Raw genomic sequence first — 12,125 nt, forward strand, 5'->3', positions numbered from 1 at the left:
TGGTGTTTCTGGTTCCGCTGTGACTTTTTCTAGCTAGCGTAACGTAGCTTGTTGAGAGCAGCTGCCTGGTTGCTAGACGACTCCTATCTCCAACACTGATGTGAAAACAGCAACGCTGCGCGGAAACAGGACAACGTTTGAGCGGATTTCGGGACGTTACGACGTTTGTCACCGACACCAGCCGCGTATAAAGAGGAAGAGTCGCAGTTTAGTGGACGAACATTTCACGCTGTAGCATAGCCAGCGTCTCTTTTGTTGCCCCATGTTTTTACTACTGCTAGCAACAGCAAGTAGGGGGGGGACCTAAAGTGAGCTGCCTGTCCCTGACTCAGATTTTTTTTTTAAAATGAGAGGTTACACACGGAGAAAGTCCAGGACAAGTTTTCCGACTTAATGTGACGTTTGTTTTCCTGCAGTGATGTTGAGTACAGCTGCTAAAATGTCTCTGGAGGCGAGTGACGTTCAAACAGATGAAGACTGCGAGGAGCTGGTGAGTGTGTTGATTGTGGTTATGATTATTATCATTATTATCATTTATATTTGCAACATGTATTGATATTGACATGTTATATTAAGAAGTTGAATGACAGTGAGCAATCTGCAGTGATTTATTTTCTATGTATAACACCAAATCACAACGTACATAATCTGAATGCACTGTACACAGTGAGGCAGAAACCTCTACACTATGATAGGTAGAAGAGAAACTGTTCACACAATGCGCAAACACTAGGCATCAGTGGCGAGAGAGAAAAAACTCCCATTTTACAGGAAGAAATCTCTGACAGAACCAGACTCAAACATGTGCAACATCTGCCTCGACAGGTTGGGGTGAAAGAAAACATTGGGGACAGAGGAGAGGTGGAGGAGAGAAGGTGCATCAGGGATGCCAGTTAGAGATGGAAGAAAGAGACTTGGAGCTGATGTATATCAAGTGTATCAAGAACAGATATTGCCCGTCAAATGATGGACATGTCTATCAACAAACAAATACACTGATTGTGCGTCACCTGTGACATGTATAACGCACACATATAAATACCAACAGGTCAACGAACAAACTGACATAATTATTAAAGGAAATAAGACAAAAAGAAATGAACACACAAACAATTATGCAAAATAAACCAAACAATAACGTTATAATAACTGTAATAATAGTTAATAATTATCGTCATCATAAAATGTCAAAATAATAACTTAAATTAATTTTAAAAAAGGCAAATATTTCCACCAAATTATTTATTACACTAGTCAGTGCTGACCCAGTCCTTTATGGAGCCCTAAGCAAAATCTGATATGCCCCTCCCCCACCACCTCATAGTCAACTGTACTGAAATGTAAAACTATACATTTTTCATTAATTATAATTGTGTTATTTACTCCCAACCAGGGTCACTCTTGCTTTTATTTCTAACATTAGAGGGCCTAGTTTTAATTTGCTATTGTTGAAGTTGAATTGAAAAATAACAAAATACAAGAAGCTGAAATTGCTGGAAACACATGAACCAGTTTAATGGATTAAGTTTTCACAAATTGCAATAGGAGTTATAGGTTTTTACATATTCATAAAGTCTGGTAAATTAAATACAGCATAATTTAAATTCAATCGCAAATATTTATTTCTTCTGTCTGTCCTGTCTAGGGTGAGGACAGCTTTTCTTTCTCGGCTGATGTTTCAGAAAAGGTAACACAAAGCAAACATTCCTGTGTAACAATGTCTCTACATGTTTTGTTAGTGCTTTTATAATCCTTCCAGTGCACAGAGTGTTTTTCTTACCTCTGGTTTGTTTCCAACAGAGAACACGGAGGAAAAGATCCTCGGTGAAGCCTCCACCTTCTCCAAGTAAGACCTGCTCAGCTGCTCTGTGGGAAGGTTTTGCTGACACTGTAACACGTTCTGTGATTGTTAATGTACAGTTGGTGTACATTCAGGGTCTCCATACCTCTCCAGCCTGAACGTGAACCCCAGAAGAGCAGCAGTGGCTGCCTGGAGACTACCAAGAGCATCCCTGGGGGACAATGGAGGTGAAGCTACTGGGGAGATTGGCTCAGCTCGTCTCTCATCCCTCAGCAACGGTCATGGTGGGTAACATATAAACACAGCTTTAGCCCTTTGAGCAGTGGCTGGTGAGCATCATGTGGAAAGAGAAATTTTAAGCTCATACTGTTTGTTCTGCTGATCACTTGTTTGTTGACATTTTAGGTGAAGCAGTCCGGATCGATTACAACCATGTTTTAACTCTATGATCCTCTTGGATTTCAGTATGACAGTCGGTACATTTACATGCATGGTTTAATCAAGCGAAGTCCGCTGTCTGACTAAGATAAGCGATCAGACAATTTGCTGAGTTAAAGTATACATGCGGAGGAGTCTGACTCGCCGGTGCTGTATCGTTCTATATGCTAGTGCGTATTTAATCAGTTTGCTGTTGACCTTTACATCACAGAAAAAAAAGTCAGACTCCAGTCCGATTAAGCATATACATGCAGGAGTAATCAGACTATGAATCACATTATCCAGGTATGTTAGTGCGATTAAGACTAGCTCGATCACGCACACACAACTGACAATGATCCATTAGTGCAATTACAAAAAAACTAAGTCAACACTACTCCGTACTGTTAACTTAGTACCAAATATTTCCTTCCTCAGACGAGTAAAGTGGATGGCGATATTAAAAGGTGACCAAAAACGAAATGCTCTGTTACCTTAACTATCAATATTGAAATCTATGGATTTTTAGTAAACTACTAAACAAAATATATGACCATTCTCATCGTTTTTAGATATTTTAATGCAATAAGGTTTCCCATTATATCTGAATAACATTCATTTGGAGGCTTATTTGAGTAGTGAAAATACATTTTAAAGTCTTTTCATTAGGTTGCATTCTGCTCATTACTAAAAGAAATGTCTAATATTTAAGAATTTTAGGACATGTCACATATACAAAAGCAGGTACATGAGAATTACCTGCTTTTGTGTTGAAACATTATTTTATATTATTCATATTAGTCATTTGATCAATTGTTATAAAGAACATAGATATTTAGCTTGGACTATAAAATGTTCTAAAAAGGTGTCGGATGCAGAGTTAATCACAGTGTGTTTATCCCATGAAGGCTGCACGTTTTCAGCAGCTCACCATCATGTCAAACACACACCAACAATAGAGAGGAATAGAAAACAAAGTTGTTATCTTTTATTTTAAAAGCTGTTTGAAAGGCAACACATACAGTAAAGAAATTGTAGAGATGCACAAAAAAGGTTCTTGAAATCCTTCTGTCGCTCTGTTTTTCAGATCTGTCGCAAACGCTGAGATCAGTGTGTGACGTCACTCCAGAGCTTCTCAAACAGACCATGAGTGTGAGGAAACACAGACATCTCAACTCTGCATCCAATGGTGAGAGAAAGTGTTGGTGTGACAGTGATGACAGTGGAGAATGTAAAGGAACAGAGCAGAAACTGACACGGTCTCATCTTTTGCAGTTTGGCTTTGTAATTCAGGTACAGTTATGTGACTGTCTCATGTGTTGCAGGCTTCACCTCGGCCACAGGCGACCACAGAGAGAAAGAGGACATGTATGATGAGATAATTCGCCTCAAGAAGGTAAAGTTGATGTTGCCTAATCAGAAAAATTGGATGTTGACAGAAAAAATCATGCATCAGGATGACTTTTCTACTGTTGGAGAGTTGCGTTCCACCACAGCTCTGGTCTACTGAGATGCCCTTGATGCAGCTTACTTATACCTTTATTTATCTGCAGAATTGATGATTATAATCAATAATCTATAGTTTTAATTTTTTAAGGATTATTTTATTGATTCAAATATTTGCGTGTATAGAAAAAATAATACAACTTAAATCTGGAAAGGCCGATTACAGAATATCTAAATAAGGAACTTTACTGAGCCACCTGATCTGATCTGTTTGGTAAGATTATTCTTGGGAACACATAGCAAACCTAATATTAATGAAGGAGACAGTCCCAGAAGGGATTTAAAATCAATTCAACAGGACACTTGAAGCCAGTGTTAAGAGGCAAAAACAGAAGTGATCATGTTGTCTCTCGGTTCTAGTGATTAGCCTGGCAGCTGTGTTTTACAGTCGGTGTGTGTATTTCAATGTCCATATTCTTTACAATAAATATTGACTGTTTCGTTTCATATTGTGAGATTTATCTCTTGTGTTATTCTCAACAGAGTCTCCAGGCGCAGAAATCTGACAATCAGCAAATGAGGGTGAAACTGCGCCGCCTAGAGGAAGATAATGCTAAAAGAGAGAAACAGATCGAGGAACTGTTGGATCCCACTAAAGTATGGTTACACTAAATTGTTTCTAATTCTTATCGCAGAAACCTTAAAACTTCACAAACTGAGAGTGATATTTCTCTTTAGGGTTCTGAGTACACTCGTAGTTTGGTGGATAAGAAAAAGGAAGGGAGCGTGGTAAGTATGTCCAGTCCGTTTCAAAAATAGTACCAGATTTTTTTGAAGGACACACAAAACATGTAAATGAAACTGATTATGTCTGTCCAGGTTCTCAATGGCCTGAAGCAGAGAATCCTGAAGTTGGAGCAGCAGTGTAGAGAGAAAGAAAACGCCCTGAGGTAACATTTCTGCTCATCTATACATCAGTCCCTTTGGTCCATTTATGAAGTAGCATGACGCTAAACAAATTTCCTCTTCTTCAGCAAATTACAAAGTGAGCTGAGGACCACCAGCCTGGAGGAGCTGAAGATCACAGTAGAGACCTACTTTGAGGAGGTAACATTAACACATATCAAACTGGAGAAAGTGTGCAGAGGGCGAGATCTCTGCCAAGGCCTGGATCACCTTCAAAAATCCAATCATTTGTTCTTTGGGTCAAGACCTAAACCCCCACAAAATGCCATCGAAATCAGTCCTTAACTGTTTGAGTTATGCTGCTCATAGTGAGACAAAAAAAATAGAGAAACTGAAAAACAACCTCCTTTTTTGGAAGTCTGCTTTTCATTATTTTCTCAACATAAATGTTACAGCTTACACAGAGTACCATAAACAACTGCCAAAGAATGACAGAAAGAAACTTGCTTTAAAACAGTATTTATTTGAAGGAAATGTTCCTTCACTGCTGTAGTTTTGTTTTCACAACTGCTGATGTCATCACATTTACCTTGGTCTCGGTGTGTGAGCTCGGCTGTGGGAATATAATAGTCTCACCTAATGTGCCTCCCTTTTTCAGATCCAGAGACTGAAGATGCTTCTAGATGCTGCAGAGAAAAGGTATATGTGATGATTGAAGATACGAAGATCATGTTGAAGTGTCATTTGTGTTTTTGTGAGTTGATGGGTACCGCTCACCTCAGGAAACCTTTATTTGTGTTAGTCTGAAAGGGTAAAGTGGGCCATTTGTCATGGGTAAGATGATGAATTACTATATATTCACTTTGTAGATAATTACTATTAATGGCAAATAGGTGAATTAGGTTTTTCACTTGTATACAAATATACTTTATAAATAAATGCCTGACAAACTTGTATCTCAGTGTCTTTAAATAAATGTGCATTTATCATCTATAATCTAAACTGCTAATCCATGGAAGAAATGTTCAATTTTACAGATGTTTTTGAAAACATTTTTACAACACAAAATCATAAAATGTCCTTCTCCCTCTGTCTCTTTCTGTCTGCAGTAGCCGAGCAGAGAGCAAATGCTCCCAGAGGCAGCAGAGAGCTTTAAACTCCGCGGTTCATCGTCTGTCAGAGAACCTGAAGCAGCTTCAACAGGAGAACACAACGCTCAGAGAGGAACTCAACACAGACAGTCCAGCTGGAGGAATCAAAGGTATGTTCTCACACATAAAGGCTCCACAACCCTCCGGACGGAAGAAGTCACCTATTCCCTTTATCAGTTTCTAGTTTTAATTTTGCGTTACCCCAACAACCTTTTACTCGGTTCTCGTCATCGCTGGTGGTTTGTTTCCTTCCATTTTCTGCTGATGAATATGTCATTGATTGTAAAGCTAAAGTGATTTGGCAAATAATTTATTGGGTGGTTGATACAACACTAATTATAAGTAATTATTATAATTGAAGTTATTCTTTTGCTGGGGAAAGTCTGATGAAAATCTTACATGTGCCTAAAATATCGAAGTCATTTTTGGAGACACAACAAGAAATCTGAGGATTTGTGTGATTGTGTTGCCTAGGTTACAGGGAGTGGAGTAAACAGAGACTATTGCGAAGGTTGTTGGAAGTAGAGAAGGTGAGATGAAGCTGTAGTTATTCATGTAAACACTCAGATTCATTGAGATTGCACACACTTCACTGACGGACTCTTCTCTCCTCCTATCAGAGACGGGAAGATGGCAGAAGACACACCCAATCAACAAAGAGTAGCAGCCTATTGGACCAGGAGGTCCAGGTTACACCCACTGATATTCTGGGGTTTGCCATAGCAACAGAGGCAGTGGTCTCCGTGGGAACAGTCACTGAAGAAGAGGAGGAGGTCTTAGAGTTGAGAGAATGCCTCAGCCATTTGGAGAAGGAGAGGGTGGAGCTGCAAGAAACACTGACGAGTAAAGAGTGAGTAAGCATCAGCCTGGTCTGAGCAAGCAAATAAATGTCAATGAATGGACAATTTCACAACATACCAGTGGTAGAAAAGTGTTTATCAACCATCAGCAGCTGCAGTGGCTAACAAATGAAAGCTACTGACTTGTGTTTCCAGTGATGAACTGAGACGATTGAGGACAGAAAGGGATGAACTGGAAGAAGAAACAGAAAGATGGAGGGAAGAACAAACAAATGAACGGGACAAAGAGAGAGAGCAGCATAAGTATGTTTCACAGTCTAAATTTAACACGCTCCTGTATGTTTTTATGGTCAAGGTCATTCATATATTATGATCTTTCAATGCTTTGCGGCTGATTTTATCAAATCCTTTTGACAATGCCCCAAAATAATATCTGGACACCTACAAATGGTCTGATTGCAAATGATGCTTAATTGTATAACATCAAGGCAATAAAAGTTAATGACTAAAAGAGGTGTAATAATTATATTGTCAATATAAAAGTAATTTAGGTCATAGTTGCTACTTTGCACACCCAACAATAGTTTGCAAGCTGATCGCTAACAAACTGACATCAATGCTTAATGCAACTAATAGCCAGCTTGATCACACTAATTAGTTTGTGTACAAGAAAAAATGTTTGTACATCATTGTTAACAAGTTACATGTGCTTCTTATCATGCTGCAGTTGCCTCAAATCAAATTTCATCACATTTGTAGATGACATCAATGCTTCCCTGTCAAAAAACCCTAACCCTACATCCTGAAATGGATGCATCGCTAAATGTTAGAGGACATCTGCTGTGTATGCTACTTTCTTTATCTCCATCATCATGCACTGTTTATGTGTGTGTGTGTTCGTTTCTTACAGGCAGGAGCTGGAGCAATTGTTGGTAAGGATCCGAACACTGGAGGATGACAAAATCAAACCGGCACAAGCTGAGCTTTCTTCTCTCTCTGCGACAATGACGGCGAACCACGAGGACAGTCAGGGCAGATCAGGTCTGAAGGACGGAGACAAGTCAGACACTGCAGGTAGAGAGGAGGAAGGGGAAAAAAATAAAGAGATTAAAGAAAGAGAAAAAGCGGCAAGGATCATCCAGACCAACTGGAGGGAGCACAGAAATAGGGTACGCGGCACATTGGAGTTAGGAAAAAGAGGTTATTTGTTTGTGTGAGAGATATTACATAAAGTATATCCAGACACTGTGTCCCAGATTTCTTTTTGTCTCCAACTCTTTGCTTTCTATCTGTAGGATACTGTGATGTTGCAGTCAGCAATAAGAGGCCATCTCCTCAGAGAGTTGCAGCTCATGGACCTGCTGAGAGACACTCGGAACAAGGTTTCACACTCTTCCACACTCTCACTGTCACAGCAGAGCAGATTGATTCTGTTGAACGTAGATATGTAGAGCTATTAAGAGACAGATGGACATACTGTATAGATCCCTGTACATCAGTGCACTGATGTATAAGGACATACACACATCCGTACAGAGAATAGCGTATCAAATATTGAATATGTACATAGTGTGAGGTGGCCTTGTACAGAAAATGTGCTAGAATAAGTCAGACTTGCGTAGATCAGTATCTCCTCTGTGGCTGTAAACTCAGATTTTCTCTTCACTTTTTTTAACATTTTGTCTCAGACACTGAACCTCCCTCCTCTCTAATGCCCATGCTCTGTCTTCTGCTCAGGCCGCAGCAGTGACGACAAACCAAGAGAATGTACCTTCACCTGTATGTGAAGAAGTTGATGTGGCTGCCCTGACAACAATACAGTCTGCATTCAGGGGACACCTGGCTCGCTGTAGTCTTGCAATAAAGAGGTGACTTGTTTTTAAAGAACTGCACACATATTTATATTTGTTCACTGTTGCAGGACATAATTCAGTATTGTGTGTGTGTTTTTCCTGCATTAGCTCTGGGTTCCCTGTGCCTTCTCCAACGGGAAACACGTTGCCTGCACTGGTACCAAGAAAAGCTCATTCAATACCCAGCAAAACCAGTAAGGATCACACATACTGTCTATAGGCGCTTTTCCACTACACAGTCCATGGTTTGTGAAAATACAGGAAATAAAAACTGCCCAGGTTAAAAAGATAGTCATAAATACCTAAAAATACATGCATAAATAATAAATAAGTTCTACAAATAAATAAATAAACCCATGGGTGTATTACTCATAACCCTTGGCACTGCATTCAATAACGTGACAGCAGTATCTGGGAAGTTGCACATAAAGTTGTCCTGATGGCAGTTTAGATTCACTGCAAAGTAAGATCACACGTTGCTCCCAGAGAGAATTCAAATTTAATTTTATTTATTTTCCCAATGACTTTTACAATATGATTTAGGCTGTTCTTGTCCTTTGCTGCCAGACTGTTAAACCAGATAAATAGTATTTAACTAAAATAAATGGAGGCCTAAAAAAATACACACACATAATGATATATAAACAAACACAGAACAAAAAGTGTAAACATTGACAAAACCTTGCACCTCACACTACCACTCAAATTATTAATTGACAATCCTGATCCAAGAATTTTGTTTGTTTATTATGTGCAATTTCTTTGTATTGGAACTTGGAAATGTAACAAACCATCAGTACAGGACACTCGGCAGCGGTGGTCAGGAACACCACAGCATTGCCCTGCTCTCCACCTCAGAATTACCCATCATGTCTTCTCTGACATGTTTATGAGTAGTCATGGATGTCACTGGCACACTGATCAACTGTAATACCAGGTTACCTGCGTCAGAACAAGCCACAGATTTGACAGCTTCCTGTTAAAGAGTGATGAGGACGCTCAGCCACTCTGTCGCTACCTCGCATGACCCCTAATAATCTAAAGTTTCCTGCTGAACAGTCCTGTCCTGAGCTTCAGTCTGACTTAATTTACCCATCCAAAATGTATTGCACCCCCTGGACTCACCAGTTGAGCATATAGAGCATTGTCAGCAGTTTTTTTTCCCCTCCTTGTGTTTATAGACTCTCATTTAATGTGCTGTGGGATTCACAGAGAGATATTTTGGACCACAGCATCTTCGCTTGTCCCCTAAATACAGTTTTTGTTCTCTTGCTGTTATAGATTTGTTCCATTTTGGTTAGCCATGTATGTTTACAGGTTGTAAAGAAGCTGTGGTGTTGCCATGATGTGTGTAGGTCCAGATTATATGTATATCATTTGTATTTCGTTGTCAAGATGCTGCACGGTCCGTTTATAACGACGAAACAAAGCAGGGTGACGAAGATGAGCCTTGGCCTGTCTCTGGCACTCACGCCTCCAGAGTGACACCCACAACTGGTAAGACACACTGCAAGTTTTTCTTCTCAAGGTCATTGCACACTGGACACAAAGTGCGGACAATTTGGATGTGAATTACAACGCACCATCCCATTTTGATGCTTGATTTACACACAAACCCCCTTCACACATCTTGTAATCGTTTGACAGTTTTTTTCTTGTTTATTTAAAAAGAACAGGGTTTTGGGAAACAAACGCAATCGAGCAATCCGATGTCGTGTTAAATGTTTGGACTGTACATCAACAACACTTTGTGGATTTGTCAGAATAGTGACCACAATCCCAAAAAAATTTGAAGAACTTTTCAAACGTGTGAATAATTACCATGAAAAGAAACGTGTCCAGTGTGCAAAGGCCTTTACTGTTAAAAGCCCATAAAATCACTGGCTTATCTCATTCAGGATGTTGGTACTGTTGATACTGAAGGGGAAATATGCTAAACACGACTTTAGTATTCATGTAGAAATGTGCATATTGTAAACTGCAAATGTAAACATTCCGTTCACTGTGCCCGCTGTAGTTAAATAGAAAGATGCTCCAGGTTAATTAAGCACGTGTGTGTCCTGCAGAGCAAACAGAGCTCCATCGCCCAGCTGAGTCTGGAGGAGCCGCTGCAGTCGACTCTGATGATTCCGATGACATCATCGTGTCTCCATCACGGCCTCTGAGAAGCAGAGAAGTCTTGATCTTATAGACCTCCTGACTTTTGTGTGTGTGTGTGTGTGAGAGAGAGAGAGTTACTGGTAGAATTAATTCTATTCTCATGGCCATGTTTTTGTCCAGGTTCTTCCTGACCTGAATAATGACAGCTGGGATATTCTATTATTCAGGATAAATGCGGACAAATGTGTCCTCTGTAAGAGCATCTCAAAGTAATAAACTGAAATCTGGGAAGTCAGGCACTTGATACAAATAACGGCACATCAACACCTCACTTTGCTCATGCACATATTTAGGAATCAACACGTTGATGCATCTAGGGCTGCAACTAACAATTATTTTCATAATCGATTCATCTGTCGATTAGTTTGGTCCATACAATGTCAGAACAATTCCCAAACCTGGGAACGATGATGTTCTTGAATGTATAGTTTTGTCCACAATCCAAAATTATTAATTTTTAATGATTTGTTTGTTAATGGAGCAAAGAAACCCAGGAAATATTCACCTTTAAGAAGCTAAACAATCAGAAATCTTGTTTTCATCATTGAAAGAAAAAAAACAAAAAACTCAAAAACACTATCAATCGTGACGATTGATTTAATAATCGATTAATAGTTGCTACTCCAGAGTCACGGCTGCATGATCACTTATAGTTTAGTGTAAACAGTAAATGCATGGACTACAGTCTGAGGGATGAACTAAGCACATACAGTAAAAAGAACTCGTATGAACAGGAAATGGACCATCCACATCTTCAGTGAGGTCTTGTTTGTTGGTTTGTTTTTGTCACATTGATTACACACATTGCGATGGACTGGCGAGCTGTTTAGGGTGTACCCCGCCTATTGCCCTATGTCAGCTGAGATAGGCACAGCACCCCCCCGCAACACTCCGGTGGACGATAAAGCGGTAGATAATGGATGGATGATTACACACACACAATAGAACTACTGCACTAATATGATGCTGATAAAATTGTGGTCAGTCCACATTATAAGGTGAGGCTTTTTGTTGTTGCTTGGGCTGAGGTATTTGCTCTGCTGAATGTCATTCTAGTTGTGATCCATTTATATTGTTTATCATTGGAGCCAAATATTCTCAGTGGCTGTTCAATTCTGCCAAAGTGCCTACTGTATGTACTGTATGTTCAAATCAAGATGGATTTTCTTTCAGCCCGACAGTCACAGTCACTCTCTCTCTTGACATGCTGGATCTGTACCATGTAAATGTCCTTACGATAATGAAGCGTAATAAATTATGGCTGATGTATGATTGAAAGATGATTGTCAACCAATGCACTCTTGAGCCAAACTGTGAATAAATTATAGATCTGCTGCAATACTAATCATAGACACAGTCAGTACAGTGAGACACACAGTGTGTGGAACAGGAGGCGCCACTTGATTTGTATATGTAACTTAATTTTATGAGACGCTTAATAAAAGGCTTTTTTTGTAATAAAACCTCCTGTGATGTGATGTTGTGAGTCATGCAAGTCCTTGATTACATGCAAATACAGTATATACTTTAAAGGTAGGGTTGGGGATCATGGAAAGAGCACAGGAATGTTTGTTCACGAAGGGTGTTTGTT

General features: G+C 39.6%; 1 protein-coding gene across 1 annotated transcript; it reads left to right on the forward strand.

Moving 5' to 3' along the window:
- Positions 1-439: 439 nt before the first annotated feature.
- Positions 440-10,565, forward strand: iqce (IQ motif containing E; the record flags this gene model as incomplete). The annotated part of the gene is made up of 21 exons (XM_083909337.1): positions 440-490; positions 1,652-1,687; positions 1,801-1,846; positions 1,921-2,085; positions 3,306-3,407; positions 3,544-3,614; positions 4,208-4,321; positions 4,403-4,453; positions 4,544-4,614; positions 4,699-4,771; positions 5,229-5,269; positions 5,680-5,831; positions 6,196-6,251; positions 6,342-6,571; positions 6,717-6,824; positions 7,432-7,690; positions 7,817-7,903; positions 8,259-8,389; positions 8,483-8,568; positions 9,770-9,871; positions 10,441-10,565. The coding sequence occupies 21 exons, from the start codon at positions 440-442 to the stop codon at positions 10,563-10,565; spliced, it is 2,157 nt and encodes a 718-aa protein (XP_083765463.1).
- Positions 10,566-12,125: the final 1,560 nt, after the last annotated feature.

Source organism: Microchirus variegatus, assembly GCF_963457635.1.
Source record: "Microchirus variegatus genome assembly, chromosome: 23".
Taxonomy (NCBI): Eukaryota; Metazoa; Chordata; class Actinopteri; order Pleuronectiformes; family Soleidae; genus Microchirus; species Microchirus variegatus.